Source organism: Apus apus, chromosome 4 (genome assembly GCF_020740795.1).
Source record: "Apus apus isolate bApuApu2 chromosome 4, bApuApu2.pri.cur, whole genome shotgun sequence".
In the NCBI taxonomy this organism is placed as follows: Eukaryota; Metazoa; Chordata; class Aves; order Apodiformes; family Apodidae; genus Apus; species Apus apus.
This window is the reverse complement of record NC_067285.1, coordinates 47,266,034-47,282,742: the sequence shown is the minus strand read 5'-3', so window position 1 is coordinate 47,282,742 and position 16,709 is coordinate 47,266,034. Positions and strand designations below refer to the sequence as shown.

At 39.4% G+C, this 16,709-nt stretch overlaps 1 protein-coding gene across 4 annotated transcripts in view; it reads left to right on the top strand.

Moving 5' to 3' along the window:
* The first annotated feature begins 1,676 nt into the window (after positions 1 to 1,676).
* PRDM5 (PR/SET domain 5) overlaps positions 1,677 to 16,709 on the top strand; it is a 73,828-nt gene continuing 58,795 nt past the window's right edge. For all 4 annotated transcript variants that reach the window (XM_051619692.1, XM_051619691.1, XM_051619690.1 and 1 more), the window contains exons 1-3: positions 1,677 to 1,901; positions 4,795 to 4,878; positions 14,885 to 15,007. In XM_051619692.1, coding sequence (XP_051475652.1) covers positions 1,809 to 1,901; positions 4,795 to 4,878; positions 14,885 to 15,007 — 300 coding nt within the window. In that variant the 5' untranslated portion in view covers positions 1,677 to 1,808. The remainder of the gene's footprint in view (positions 1,902 to 4,794; positions 4,879 to 14,884; positions 15,008 to 16,709) is intronic.

Sequence of the window (16,709 nt, the reverse complement as noted above, 5' to 3'; positions counted from 1 at the left end):
CAACGGGAGTCTCATGCAGCTAGCCCTATTTTTTCTGAATTTATTTTATTCTTCCCTAGATGTCTGCTAGTGGACTGGCAGAAATTCAGCTGATACAAAACAAAAAAACACTTTTATGATGATCCATTCACTGGCATGTTGTAAGAAATTCTGGGCTTTTTTTCATTCCTTCCAACTGATACCAATATAATTTTTTTCTAATACTTTGGGAACTAGAAGCTCTTATTACTTCTGTTATTTCTACATCTGTTAATTTCTCTGGAAGAATACTGAGAGCAAGAGGTTGTTGAACTCTAGTGGTCTAATTATTAATATTTTGCAGCACAATTTGGAAAAATGTTTATAACATTTTTTCAGTTGTTTTTTTTTTGCTTGGCTCACATAACTTCATACTTGCTTTTAACTGCATAATCAGATGTAACCAAAGCCCTTTTCCAACTGCAACACTACTTCCATTTAGAGAGCAACAATATGTATGATGTGGGCTGAAATCCCAACCAAAATTAATTAACTTTCTAGAAAAAGTTCAATGTTGGATATTACAGTTTTATGAAATAGAAGTAACGGTGTAATGTTAGCAACCTGCTAAAGTGTAACTTCTGTTCAAACTTGATTGTGTGCAGTATCAGTCAGAATACAATGCCCTGCTGGACACACTGTAAGAGTATAAAGGATATTACTCTTTAGACATAAACGGTGTTCCATTTGGGTTCCTTCAGTGTTGCCAAAGTTCTGCCATTGCATTTGAATCCCCAAAAGTGAGGGATTGTGTGGCTTCAAAAGTGAAACTAAGTCTGGATTCACTCATTCCTGCAATACAAAAATTACAATGAGTGTGAGTGATGTCCAAGAAAACACAGTGCTCATGGGAAGCGTTATGTGCCATTCTAGTTGTTTGGGTATTGTTTCTGGTGAGAATAGCCCTGTTCTCTTCAAGCAGCCATATCTGTAAATACCAGATGGCTATTTCACCATGAATGTGAGAGGTCCCAGTTCTTAAAAGAAAAACCCAGCCAGTTCTGGATTGTGTCAGGGTGGTGCCCATCTGCCTCTGCCAGGCTTCACCACCAGTTGCATCCCTCACATTCCAGTCCCAGTGCTGCCTGCTCACCCCGTTCCTCTCGCACCTGCCCTTAGGTCGCACCACTGCAGAAACCTGAGGGAAAAGCCAACCCGCTGATGAAGGCTGATGGTCAGAATGGTGCTGGAACACACGGCTGTGACTGGGCGACTGAAGAGACACTTGCTCAGGGAACGAAAGCTATCATACAGGTAAAGGACATGACCTAATCCCTCACGGTGCCACATCAGGAGGCTGCCAGCGCTTGTGTCCTGTGCTGGAGAGTGCACTCGGGGTCCGGCCTCTGCATCCCGGGGGCTGCAGACCCTGCGCCTTGCCGCGAAGCCCCCGAGCAAGGCCTGCGGGGCCCGGCCTCGCCTCGCTCGGGCCCGGCCTCGCTCGGGCCCGGCCTCGCTCGGGCCCGGCCTCGCTCGGGCCCGGCCTCGCTCGGGCCCGGCCTCGCTCGGGCCCGGCCTCGCTCGGGCCCGGCCTCGCTCGGGCCCGGCCTCGCCCGCCGGGCTGCTCCGCCCCGGACCGTCCCGGCCCCGCTGCCCGGCCATGGTGGGGGCCTCGCCGGCGGCCCTGGCTCCTCCCCTCTTCCTCAGGAGCAGGGAAAGCCCCGCAAGCAGCCCCTCTTCCTGCCCCCTCTCCCGGTCTCTCTCTCTCTTTCTCTCTCTTTCCCGGTGGGATGGAAGCCCCCGGTAATCGTCGTTCCCGGTAGCCAGGCAGCGGCCCGAGTCGGTGCAGAATGCTGGGCATGTACGTGCCGGATAGGTTTGCCCTGAAGTCGTCAAAAGTGCAGGACGGGATGGGGCTCTACACGGCCCGCAGGGTGAAAAAGGTGGGTGCCAGCCGGGGAGCGGCGGGAGCGGCTGCCACGTACGGCGGGAGGGCAGCGCTGCTCCTCCGGGCCTGGCTGCCGGCCGGGCAGCCGCGCTCCGGCCTCCTCTCAGCCCCGCTGAGCCGGCCCTGCCTCCGCTTCCCTCCGCCCGGGCTCTGGGGAGGCACCGGGGCGAGAGGAGCCGCCCCGGGCGCTGCCACGGGGCGCGGGGAAGAGCCGCGGGGTCTGGCGGGCCGGGCCGCCGGCTGCCCTGCAGGGACGGGCCGAGGGTTTCCTCTGTGGGTGTTTTGTGCTTATCGTGTCTAAACTTCGTGTTTCTGGCGCTGTTCTGAGGGCAGCTCCTCCGGACAGGACTGCTCCTCCCTTGCTGCCTGGCTGCAGAGCGCGGTGCGGCGCTGAGGTGCGAGGTGCCCGCCTGCTGGTTGCAGGCTCCTCTCGCCTCCCCGCTCCTGGAGGTCTGTGGGATGGATGAATTAATTAATGTTTTTTGGGGTGGTAAAGCCGGGCCGGTGAAAGGTGTGATTCCTCTGAACTGCAGGTCCCTCACAACCCCAACCAGGTCATGTCCTGTAGTGCCTTGTAATAGAATTCCAAGTCTCTTGATGATCTGAAATCCCAATTATAAGTATCCAGGTGCCTTGTTTGAACAGATAAAGGCATCCCAAAAGTTGCAAACACTGCATTTGTATACACTTATGCATACTTTGTATGTTATGTTTTCCATCTTTTCCTCATTTTGGCTCTGACTAGGTTGGGAGAACTACCTCATTTTTCAGTGGTTTCATCAACGAGGCTTAAGCACCTTGAGGTTGGGGGTGTCTCAGTTTTAAGGTGTCCCTGAGTGTTAATGAGGGTTGGACGGGGGAACAGTTTTATATTGGTTGGTTTAAATTTTTTCCACTGAGGGTTCTGAACTTTCATATGGAAACTCTGGGAGTTCACATAGCAAGGAGGGTGGTACACTACTTGAGTATATTAATCCCTGGGCTCTGAAATAGAGCAAGCTCTGGAGTGAAGATGACTGAAATCGTCATCCATCTGTCAAAATAAATTCTGAGTGTCAGTTCAGAGTTCAGGGTCTGAGCCCCTTTCCTTACACTGTTGTCAGTTGAACCATTAGAGCTGCTTTGCCTGTGCATCTCTGCCAACGTGAGCGCGTCATACAGGACATGCTAGGAAAACTGAAGTGTTGCAAGTGTGAAATGAATTGAGTGTGGAATGTGGAAGGTAAAAGCAGAGGCAGTTCTGCTAAGAGCTATTTGTATTGGGAGTGTCTGGTGACAGTGTTTGTTATAGCCTTGTTCTTTGGCAGTGAATCCTCTGTTCTGGTAGGACAGACAATTCTGGTATGTAAAGCCCTGATCAGAAGTGTGTGTCTGACAGACAGACTTCACTCTTTGAAGGGATGAGGAACAAGCTCTTGAGTTGCTCTGTGGGCAGTGGCTGAAACAGGTACTCCTGAAAATGGTCCAGAAATGAGGCAACACTACTGCACTTCATGGCTATGATACAGAGTAGCTAATAGATACTAATTTTTTTCCTTGGAGCTTTGGGATTGGGAGGAGGTGTTGGAATATGACAATTGTGAAGTAGGATCTCATGTTCCTGAACAGCAAATAACGCACCATTTTTCTGTGTTGCTATCACACACCTAAAGTGGTCTTATCTGGAAGTAAACCATGTTTCAGAAGATCTTATACTCAGAAATTGCAATTCAAACTCCTCAAGTGCTAAGTAATCATGAAGTCAGGCTCTGAAAATTCTGTTAGCAAAGTTTTGGTGGTAATAACATTTCTAACTGCTGTTGTCTGCCATCTGCTTTTGTGCCTTAAGGCTCTGTTTTCAAGCTTTTTTCTGTAATTGTAAAAGGTGTAAACTCTGTTCTGTTAACAAAAGCTATGATGTCTACTTGTAGACAGTCTGTAAAAACTAAGCAAGAGGGAAAACATGGCAGCCTGTGTCTGGGATTATGGAATGTGCCTGGGGGAAGATCAATACTTTTATTAGCCAAAATAATGTAATTTTTAAAGAAACACTGAACTTTATTTTCATTATATAGTGATAATCCCTAATGCTTAAAAGTATATGGTGCTTTTTTACCTGAGTACTGCCTCAAGGAACGTAGTCTGCATTCCAGGTTGTAGGGCTTGTCGCTGCTAATAAGGATGAGGGGGGTGGGGAAGAAAGTTAGGTCTGTGTAAGGTGTAAGTCTTATTTAAATAATTTACCTCACTGCTAGTGTGATGTTTGTGAAGGAAAAAAACAACACTGATACACAAAACTTCTAGAACATACATCAATGGGTGCTTTCACAGCATGTGCTATGACTAGCAGGTGGTATAACATTTTAATTTCTCTATGAAGGCTTGAATTAATTCAAAGACTTGTGCATACTCCCTGTGTTTTTAAATTAATCTCTCTGTATGAACAAAACCTCAGTTATTCAGTGTTTTGATTTGTGGCAGTTCAAAAAGTAGCGTTGCAAATAGTCTTGCAAATAAATCTAATGTAAACTTCATGTTTGCCAAATACTTGATGTTTTAGTAGGATGCCTATTGCAAGGTTCATCCTGAAAATCCTATTTAAAATGTAGGAAATTTGACTTGAAAATGTCAGCCATATTTAAAATAAAGAAAAATTGTGTTTCCCAAAGGAGAAATAAGCATGTAGAGGAAAGGTATGATTTTAAGATATTCTATGGAAAGAAAGGGAACGAGCTTGAAGTTGAACTGTCAAGGAAGTGAGTCTTCTTAGCATATAGTAGGATGACAAAGGAGAATTCTCCTTTTCCATTTGAAGCTAAAAATTATACCTCTGCTGGGGTTTAGTAATTCATTCGCCTTTTTAAAAATTTATTTCGTTCATTCTTTTTCTTTTATGATTTTTTTCTTAGGGTGAAAAATTTGGCCCCTTTGCAGGGGAGAAGCGAATGCCTCAGGAACTGGATGAGGACACAGACTGCAGGCTCATGTGGGAAGTGAGTATTCTACAGGGGCACCATTACACCTAACAAAAAGTTTTCTCAGGATTAACTTTTTACTGTAGCAAATAAATCCTGGGGTGTGTGGTTTGGTTTTTTTTGGTTCTCCCCCTAAATTAAAGATACTATAGGGAAATTTTTTACTTATTAATTTTTTCAAAATATGCTTTTGGGGCAGAGGGTGATTGACTTAACATCAAGCAAAACATAAAAATATAACATTGTGAAAAATTACTGAAACATGTGAAAATAATAATAATGAAGATTAAAGGCATTTGAATATGGGAAGATGATTGTAAGTTACTGAGATAGTGATTTATGCTGAGCAACAGGTATCAGCTCAAAGCTTCCTCCAGTTGTAATATAAAACATTTCCTGCTTTGACACTTGTGCTAGGGTTTGGCAGTTGTATGGTAAGTTAAGTTTGTGCATTTTAGCAACTTTGTAATGCAGTGTGTGACTGTGATATGTTTATAGCAAAATAAAAACCCGATGCTGTGGGCAAATGAAAGCATAACAAGTTTCAAGGGTCTTCTAAACTTTTTAATATGTATTAGGCAGCAAGAGTAGTTTATGCGCTAGACCTTGTTATTAGGTCCTTAACTTTCCCTAGTTCCTGTCATACCTATGTTTGCTTGTGGCAGAAATCTGAGTTTACCAGCTGAGGAGAATGCACTGACTGAAAAATACTTGCAATCACAACGTTTCCAGCTTGATACCTGCTTTTTGGCGTCTCTTTTCTGTCTTTGTAATCTCTGCTGTAGTTCTGTGAGCAGAATTCCTTTCCCTTTTTTTTTTTTCTTTTCCCAAGCCAAGCCTGTTCTGTTCTGTTCTCTTTTACACTGAGAAGGAGACTAATTTCCTACTTTTCCACCTTCCTCTGGTTAAAGGTGGAAGAATGACTGTTATCTTTATGTCATGTGCACTGCACAAAAAAAGCTTATGTTTGATGTCTGTCTTAAAGCACTGTCTATCCATTTATAACAAAATAAATGTTTGTTTGAAAAACCTCCAGTATTAACATTGCTGAGCGGCTTATAAACAAAGCTTAGTGTTGATACAGTCTTTGTAGGGCTATAAATAGATTCTACACGCTGGAACAATGAGTGAGGGAATGCTAAAAGCCCATCTCATTATAAATTCAGTGAGTGGCAAAGTATTCCTAGGTGAGCGTTGACTCAAGTCTGAATCCCTGTTACCTCTCCCAGAGAAAAGAGGTATGAACTATTTGTTCTCCTCTCTCCTTTGGTTGTGTGCTGAAAGCAGCTGATTTCGTCATCTTTGTTCTCAGCTGAAAATGAAACAATATAATGTGCTTTTAATACCAAAGTTTGCTGAACACAGTACTTACCTTTTCATGATGTTTCTGCAGGTTCTTTTAAATCAATAAAATATTTGAGCTAGAACAAAGTTTTCAGAAGGGATGGTGGGTGGATTATAACAACGAGAAGGTCTTTAAGTTTGTTGGAAAGCCCTACAATTTTCCAGATACCTCATTGCTGATGATTAAATGAGATTTATCTGTTTTTGTAAGACTGAAAATAGAAGGCAAATACTATGTGTTTACTGATTACTCTAATATGACCCCATCGACAGCAAATCAGAAAATAAGTTTTTTATGGGCTGTTCTAAAACCATTTAATAATATCTTATTGTAACCTAGTTTTGAGAGCCTTGAAAAAAATGCTGCATACCAAATTTTATGACTTCCTGAATACTTGAACCCAAGTTGTTCATGTTTACTGAAGCTGATCTGAATGTGAGCTTTATAACATAATTTAAGTCATGCTGAGAGCAGTCTTAAATTGAAAATAGAGACCAGGAATGCAGAAAGTAAAGCTGAACAGTCCAAGTAGATGGTTATTCCAGAGACTGTGGGAGGCAGCCACAGCAGCTAGCCAAGTTTGTGCATAGTCAGCTGTACTGAAGATGTTAAAAAGAATTGATCTGAAGACTACTGGATGAAGACACACTAAAGCCTGACCTCACAGTTTGATGGCAGTCAAAAAAAAAAGCATTTTCAGAGAGGACACATTCAGAAAGAAGGTTAAGTGGTAGGGGCATTATATGTCAAGTAAAAATGAACATGAGTGGAGCATTTCTTTTCCTGGTATGTGATGCCTGGGATCTGAGTTTCAACTTTGTGGAATAATTAGTTTTCTGTGAAGAAGCTTACCACATGCATTTCTAGTTGCATAGAGTTGTGGCCTGTGATGTGGTCTGTTTTGATCAAGCTATTCCTTTTTCTCTGAGACCGGCATTGTGACTTGGCATCTTTAAGATGTCATTTTGAAATAGAATCACATACATTATGTTTTCTTTCTGTCCTTGGAGAAACATGGAACCCAAAAATTTTTTTTTGGTCCAGTGATTTTGTTAAATAAAGTTCAGAGGATGTTAGAGTTTGAGTTTAATTTAAATATAGCAGAATGCTATAAGTCAGCCTGTAACTTGCATAGTTATAATAATAAAAAGCCAAGACAATACTGAAATGGCCGTGTGCTTCCCCCCCCCCCCTTTCTGTCAAAAAAGCCCACTTCCCCATTATCCCTCAGCCCCCATATCATTATCTCTCAGACTGAGTTGCATGTTGTGCTAGTTAAGTATGCAGCTAGTTGCTGGTGATGAATTGAGAATTTTGTTCTTATTCCTAGCATCCCACTAACACCTTGATTAAATACTGCTTGTTCTGTATTAGTATACTTGCCATAGAAATTTTAAATTATATGTATTTGCTGGAAGAGCAAGTGCTCTAAAGCAAGGATGGAATAATCCTTAGGTATTGAAGTTCACGGAAGTTTTTGTTTCTGAAGGCTTAGATGTTCCTTTGCAAAGGGAGGATTTCTGTTCATTTTATTTTCTTTATTGTCCTTAACCAAGAAAGTGGCATTCATTTCACTCCAATTGGATTGTGGCAAGCATATACTTCTGGTGATGATCTTGGCAAGTGTTAAAACAGGGAGGGCTGGGAAGACTTAGTTCTTCCTCACATACTCTTGACATACTGTGAAGAAATGTTGGTCAGGATTGGTTGGCACATAATACTCTGTGTAATGCTGAATGTTACATATTTCAGGTTTGGTTTTTGTCTGTCTGTCAAGATGAAGTTTGCTTCATTGTTATATTTAAACAGAGAAGAACATGATAGAAATCAATCTTTCAATGGAAGTTGGTGTTCATGTTTATCCATATGGGAAAATGAAATCAACTTAGGTTTCTACTGCTTAACTTTTATCACTTTTGCAGTGGCAGTTGTTTTCAGTTAAATAAGCCTGCCTGAAAACTAGTGAAGGCAACAGAAAATCTGCTATTAGCTACAACTAGTTTAGATCAGAGCTTTAATCTTCAGGATGGAGGTATGAGAAGTCAAGCACTTTAAAGCTAATGGTGGTGTGTGTTTTGGTGAGTTTTTTTTTCTTTGATATCTTGCCTGTAAAATGTGGTTCTGGCATAGGAAGGCTTTTACATACAAGGCATTAAGTTGAACTGTGTCTTGAGTTTCATGAAAAAATAAATCTTAATTTGAAGAATTCTGTGTTTGCTCTCAAGATGAACTTAGTATTAAAAATCTAGTCCTTAGCAAGGTGGTCTAATTTTTCTGTACGAAGACCACCATTCCAGTCATTACACCTCAAATAGTATTTGCATATAAAATTAATTTCTTTTCTTTTTTTATATGAATCTTTGTTTAATTTTCATTTTTTTCCCCTCATATATTAGAAAAACACATTTTTAGACATTAGGCAGATACATTTTTACATAAGTTGCATTTAAAAGAACTTTTGTCACATGTAACAGTCAGACAGTGATGCCCTATATCTCAGTTGCCAGTTTGAGTCCTATATTTTAGATTTTGTTAAATTAATCCCCACTGGAATAGGTAGGTTTCCAAAGTAGTTATTAATATTCTTACCAGTTAGTTTATGTAGGTAATTTAATTAATATGCTCTTTTAAAGTTTGTTTAAGTAATATTTATTCATATTAAGTGTATGACTTTGTTTTAATTTTAGTAACTGTTGAAATAGGCACCGTAATGTTTTGGTGATGAGAAGAATCTGCTCCTGAAAGTGACTGAGAATGTTAGCCTCACACCTTCAGTTCAGTTAGGGGATTTATTTAAGATGTTAAAAAATATGTCAATAGGCTGAGGTGCTAATACTGTAATCTGAACTTGTTACAGAAGATCACATACAATTTTCTTAAGGAGATGTGGGTATCCTTCCAGTGAGCATGACGTTCAACCCTTCTTGTGAAAGGTCAATGAAATGTTAGCAGAAGTCTAGCAATGAGCTTTTTGAACCACTCTGTCTCTGACAAGGTCAAATAACGTCATGCAGCAGCAAGAGCTTCATTAACATGAAAAACTTCTCTGTGATTTGGCTGAAGAAGAGTGTAACTGCCCAGTACTTGTTAGTGAGTAAGCAAATCAACAGTTGCTGCCTCAGGTTTCCTTTGCAAATATACTTTTAATACTTTTTGTAGCAGTGTGTTAATATGTGAGTTTCTACTCTGCATTGAGCTCTGTGATGGAGGTCTCAGAGGATGTAGAATGTAGAAGCATTGCATCTAGCTGTTTTATACTATTAACAATAAAAATCATGTTTTCAGCTAATAAAAAAATGCAATGCAGAAAACAGTACTTTACATGATTTTTTGAATGAACAGAAATTTTTAGATGTACAAATGTTCAGAAAATGGTTTCCAGAAAGCAAATGGTGTGTTTACTGCCTTCAGCAAAGATAACCATCTGCTTTTCTTGCCAGGTATGCATAGTAGAGCATTTACAATTGCACTCACAAACATTTTGAAGTAGCCTGCATGACAACTTTGGATGTATTTTGGAAATCTGGAGATAATTTCATTGCAGCATAAAAGGCTTGCAAACAGAGTAGGGCGTGTTGTGATGGGCATTACAAGTAGCTTAGACTTTGTTTAGGCCTGTGTAGGATTTCATGTGGTAGCTTATACAATGACTGAGGGCATATATTATTTTTCTGTATACTTGTACAGTGACATGGTGTTTGTTTATGTGGCATAATTCAATGATGTCCTGATTGATCTTGAGGTAAAACCTCTTGTGTCGAAACAGTGAAGGTCAGGGATTTCACCTTACTGTGAAGACACTTGACCATGTGAGTTAAGTGACACCTTTTTCGTTGATTCTCAAGAACATCATGCTTAGATGCCTCAGTTTGAAGTGCTCTTGTTTATGGTGCATGCTTTGGATATGTATATACATTTTAGGTGTGTGATTGTAGTGAGTGACCAAATATTGAGGGTGTTGTAGTAAAATGTAAAGAAAGTTTTATTTTTTTCTGCCATGGGTTATCAGGCATGAATTTGAATCAGCCTTTTTTTCATGCCAGTCTTCCTATACTTAAGTATGAAGTGAATTGTGACTTAATTATTTAGTCTGGGAATCAAAGGTAACTGCATGTCTGGCTGTCTCACTCACTTGTAGTAGAAATTACAAGTTATCTCCATTGGTTACTGAAACTACAGGATCATCATGGCCCAAGTGATTGAAAGAGCCTCAGCAATAAATGGGTCCTAGATCAAGACTGTCTATTGAACTATAGCAGGCAGCCTCAACCTGTGTGGATTTACTCCTTTATTTGGAGGAAATACGGATAAGGTCCTGTTTTAAACAAAACAAAACATTATAGTAGAATATCATGTGTTGGTAGCTATGCTTTTGAGGTCTTTTTCCAGCTCTTCACTGATTCTCCATGTAGGCATATCAGTTAGTCCTTCTAAGTTGCTGTTGATCTAGGAAGATGACTGATCCTTTGCTATTTAGTATTGGTCTTGCGACTTCAGAACATTTTTAGTTTGGCAGCCTTAGAAAATGAATTAGAAATATTTTTATACTTGAGTTCAGGTCTGTTAAAATAGTTTTAGCAGCTTGAGGATCTTAAGGAATGCAGCTCAAGCTAACTGGATGATTTTGCTTAGTTCAGGTAATACCAACTGTATGGAAACTGGGAACATAATACTCAAACCTGGAATTATTCATGTAGATAGGTGACAGATTGAAAGGTCACAATTACAAAATACAGGTATGCTCACTAGCTCTGTGAAATTGCATACTACTTTAGAAAATCATTGGGGAAACTCAGTCCTGTAAAAACCTTTTCCCCTGTTTTGAGTACCTTATAGCTATAAAAGATTCTAACAGTTCAGATGTGTTGGGGAAATGCAGCAATTGGCTTGAAGGTACATTAAGATAATCTTCCTTAAATAAGAAGATTTAGTTTGCAATATGCAAAAATATTTTTTGTTGCCTCTCTCTGAAAGACATCTTCATTTTCCCAACAATTTCCTGCCAGCGTAGTTGTGGCAGGCAGGTTGTCCTGAAGATTTCTGGAATGGCTAGGTGATTGGAAGGGAGTCCCATGGGAGCAGACTGGAAGCTTTGTTGTAGTATGAATTCTGTTTAGTTCTCACATGGACTAAGTGGTAAGTATACGTGTGGGAATATTTGTAAAAGAGGTATCTCAGAGATAAAGAAAGCCAAGAAACTTTATTCAATATGGGGATGGTGTTGTTTTGTGGTTTTTTTTCTTCCTCACATTTCTGTATTTGATGCAGCATTATTTCTTTACGAGGTAAAAAAAGCAGTAGAAAATATAACACAACTTTAAGGGATTTATTTTATTATTTCATCAATAGTTTCCTTATGTGTTGAGTCTTTGTGTTTGATAACTATGGATTGGCAGAGACTAAGAAAGTACAACTGAGGTTGAAGTGAATGTATATTACTCTTACATAATTAAGCATCAATCAAATTAAGAAGAATAATGGATGGAAAGATAGATAGTGTAACGTGGTTTTTTTAAGTAGGATCTTGATTGCTTCTCTTTCCAACTCAAGTCAAGATCTGATGGAAACCTTTATAGTGACTTCATGGTGGGCCTCTGTGACCCATACTTTGGTAGCTAAATCACAAAGCCATTAGCTTGTCTGTAATTACTCAAAGATGCTAATCTGCAGTGTTAACCATTTTCACTTCAAGTGAGGTTCTGCTCAGTGGATTGCCTATTTAGAATTGGGTGTCAATTACAGTATAATTGATGCAGTGCTTCTGGTTGGCAGGTGGCTCTTCAGGAGGTGAATACACTGTTATCATGTATTTTTGTGTAAATTTGGAGCTTGGTTTTATGATTTGGTCACACTCATTCTGTCCATGTTCCAAATGAAAGCAATGGTTCCAGTAACAAGCAAGCATTACTTCCCGAGGTGACAGAGTGCCAGAATGGCTGATGTGAAAAGGGACCTCTGAGGGTCATCTGATCCAACCCCCCTGCCCACGTAGGGCCACCTACTGACAGCTGCCCAGGACAGCTTTTTAGTATCTGCAACCTTGAGGATGGAGATGACACAAACCCTCTGGAAAACCCATTGAAGTGCTTATGTGTTAGATAATATTGTTTCCAGGTGGGTTTCAGTATATAGACTTGACACACTTCACCATGGCTAATCTCTGTTTGAAAGTAAAACAACTCTTAAAGTTTGAAATATTGTAATTTTTTAATGTGTCCTTTAAATGTTTTCCTTTGGAAGAACAGTAATAAATCTTGAAGATTTTTATGTTTGCAGAACTACAGTAGGGTTGTTTTTTTTAGAATCTGAGAACAACATGCTGTCACCAGCTATTATTGTAATGGATACAGTTTTCTCTTTCTAATCATATTCTAAATGTTTAGGTAATTTAAGCAGTCATACTGAAGACATATGATATTGCATCTATTAGAAACAAATACAGCAAGAATGTGAGCAATTTAAATACAAAGCCATGAAGACAATCTGGTTTTGTTCTTACATAGTTGAAATCCCTAGCTCTTAGGAAATACCTGCTCTGGATACTTCTTGTTGACAGATGAAAAAGAAAATATGTTCATTACATAAATAAATCACATGGAATAATAGAGTGGCTGTCTGACCTTTTTGCATGGCTCTATCTTCTGTATCAGTGGAGTTTCAAATGATCTATCATTTAAAACAAAATAAGCAAATTTTTATATGGCAAAGTGGCAGCTGTATTTTTTTCAGCAATATGTCTTTGTGTTTCAAGGGGGAAGAATGGTTTGATTACAACTAAGTTTCTGTTTGTATTATTTTCTTTTTTTTCAATGTCAGCTGGAATTTTGTCATAGTCATAGAAATCCTATGGATCTGTAATGATAACTAAAAGCTCCTGATATCTTGATAACATAACCGAAGTGTCCAATTCTTTTATTAAAGTGGCTTCTTCACTTAGTGGGCAAAAGCTGAACATGTTTGTTTACTAAATAATTTGCAGCCTTTCATTTACAGAATATACTAATTTGTTTACTGAAATAACCTCGTATTCTGATAGAACTTCAGCCAGGCATAGTTTAAAACTGACTGCTATTCATGGAGGCTACATATTTACATTTCCTTTAAAGAGGCATATAAAAAAGATGTTCAACTGAACAATAAACTAGGATATATGGAATGAATAAATGCAGTTATATTGTTCCTTGATCTGAAGATAGATCTCCATCCAAGGGCAAGATGGATTTTTGCCCTTGGTAAAAGCAAAAACAAAACCCTCAAAACCCTCCAGCAACCAAAACCAAAAAACTAAACCTATAGAAGGCTAGAAAGAGAAAGGAAGAATATGGTTTTCAATAAGTATCTCATCAACTTCTGGAATATTTAGGATTGCTGTGGGGCAGTAGGAGTTAACAGTAATGAAAGCATATCTACTGGATTTGGAATTTATGAAGCAGAGAAGTTCTGTTGGGGGGATGAAGCAAAAAGAGGATTTAGTGATGGAGTAGTGGGATGGGAATGGAGACAGAACTCGTAATTTGGATTGGAAGCTTGTTGAGCAACTAGTGAGATTACAGGAGAGAGAAACCAACAAAGATAGTGGAAAAGCTGAATTCAGATATGGATATATTCTGTTTGTGATGGTTGCCAGTTAAGATTGAGAAACTTTTGGAAATATGAAAGTAGGCAGAAACAGATTTAGGAACTGGATGTAGAGGGTGAATAGGATCTGCTAGAACATAATGATCAAAGGAGAAGTGAGTCTAGAAGAATACCATGTATGAAAAAGGAAGTGAAGTGTGAAGAACTATCAAGGCAAAGCTCACTGTGTGAATATGGGCAATTGCAGGAATACATTTGCAAACAAGAACCTGAACTCAGTGATGTCGGAACCAAATGGTGGTTGGAATAGCACAGGAACAGAGAATATCCTATCCCTTTCGTCCAGAAGAAAGTTACTGTTGGCCTTGTCTGTAGTACCAGCAGAAGAGAAATGCTGCAAAATGACCTGAGGAGTGAGTTAGAGGATGTGTATAGGTTACAGAAGAGAGTAGTTCACTCTTGGACAATATGTTGGAGAAGGAAAGTAGGATGATAATAGTGAGTTGTGAGGAAAGGAAAAGGAAGTGGAGACAGGAGTGCTTAGAACCTTAATTTAGATAAAGAAATGAGAGATGGACTGAATGACAAAAGACAGGAAGGTATGATAAGAGTTAGGTAGACTGTAGGAGTAAAATGATGGCATCAAAACACGCGAAGGAGGAGAACTCAGAAAGGAAAACATGAAAAGGGACCTCTGAGGTTGTATCTGTTTCTGGCAAGATCACAAAGAAAAATGGAACTGGAAAGAACAAAGAAAGTGCAAAGACTATAAACACCAGTGACCATACTGTCAGACTAGGGAGTCCCAGAATTCAGTTATAGTACATGTTTACTAAAGGAAAGGCTAAGAAAAGAGAGAGGGAGCTTTATAAAGGAAGTTCACAGTAGTCTCTGGACTTGAGTTGCCTCACTAGTCTGAAGTGAATAAATAGGTTTATAGAAAAATCTGAATGTGCACCACAGGCATTGAGTACCAGCGGTTGAATGCAAGATTCACCTGCTGAGCACAAGCGTGCCTTGGTGTTTTACATGTTTGTATGTGTTTGGTAAATATTTCAATTTTGCTTGATTTTTAAAAATTTTTTTAAAAAAATATTTCAGGTTCGTGGGAGTAAAGGTGAGGTCCTTTACATCCTGGATGCAAGTAATCCACGCCACTCTAATTGGCTGCGTTTTGTCCATGAGGCTCCATCACAGGAACAGAAGAACCTGGCAGCCATCCAGGTAGATTTGGTGGATTCCTACAATTTGCTTCCTATTGTTGATTTACTAATTTAATCTCATCTTTGGTCTTTGTCTTGCAGTAAAATTACAAGAGCTGAGGAAAGTAGCAAGCCATTTTCCTTTTCTTACTTTTCTTTTTAGAAGTGAGCTACTGTGCTTAAATATAATACCATAAATAAGACTGATAGGATGAAAGACCAAAGAGGTCCTTAGTTAGAATCTGATAGTCTTTGAAAGTTTTATATTAACCCATGCACTGAATTGCTTACATTAACTATTTCTCTGAACTTAAAGTGAACAGTTTCCATTAAAAAAATAACTATTTCTAGAGTAGTTAACTCACTACTGTACAAACAGTGAATTTTGTCAGTACACCCTTATTTAATCAAGTTACTCTATTGCCTGAATGCAGTTGTTTTCTTATAATTGTGGAAATTAGAAAGATAAATAGGTAACTATATATCTGGCTGAATCCCATGTAATAATGTAAAGGACTAGTTGTTCTTTAATGCCAAACTCAGGTATTGGCTTAGGTGTTTGGAAACCAGAATCATGCATTTACTTTATAGTTTTAAGATTTTATGCAAAGTTTGACAGGTTTGAAAACAAACATTGTGCTGAGTACAGGGGGACAACCACCTCTCTACTTATGCTGGTTCACGCTATTTGTGCCTCCTACTCTCCAAAGCTCTGCTGGGTGTCAGTTTGTAACATCCTATCACATGCTGCTGGCTGAATAGGACTGCAGTTTCACAGCTGGAGTTGTTTCCTTGGACCTTGTTGCTGTTCCTGTTTTAGGTTGCTGTGGACAGCTTCATCCCCTGCTTTGCCTCTGGGCTTGTACTCTAGGTTGTTGTCACTGGTTCAGACCTCTTTAGGTCTCAACAACCCGGCTACAATTGAATTTTAAGTAACAGATAAGAAAGACTGTTCACTGTTCATCCATTTGGCAAAAACTGTTTTCAGCACTGACTAAATGACTGGTTTATTATGTTTTTCCTGATGTCTGTGACAAGTTGGTGGTTAATTTAGTATGACCACTACCTATGCAATTACTGCTGTATATTTTCCTTCTGTCTTTTTCTCTCAGTTATACTAGGATCTATCAAAAGGGTTGTTGTCCTGCTTATAATACCCAATGTGAAAGGTCCTTATACATGAGGGGTCCTGGGCATTAATCAGTGATTAGCATGTCATCAGTGCATATCCAGTGTGATAGCAAATTGCAGTCCATGTTAGCAAATGTAGGGTTCACAAGGGGGAGCAGTGTGAACAATTAATGTTCATTATTATATTTTTAAATAAAAGACTCAGTAAAATGACCTGAGCTTCTAAATAGGAGTTTTAATGGAATATCCAGTGTGTACTGCTGGGTTTTTTTAATGATGAGAATGATGATTTAAAAAAAGAAATTGAAATAAACTGTTATGTCGTATTGCATAATGTTATACCTTGCTTTAGAGTATGCTTTGTGCTTTTTGCCTGCCTTTTTAGAGGATCGTGCTGGAATTAATGGATGGCTTCAAAAGAAAAAAGAATGTTAGTCCTATAAAATCTTCCACAGAAAAACATTTGGTAAAATTACAGGGAAAAATAGATTAACGTTATCAGCATGTGCAAAATGATGAAAAGCATAGGGAAGGCAAACTTAAAAAAAAAAAAGTTTACTGAAGTATCTCATAGTGTTTTTTACTATTGTCAA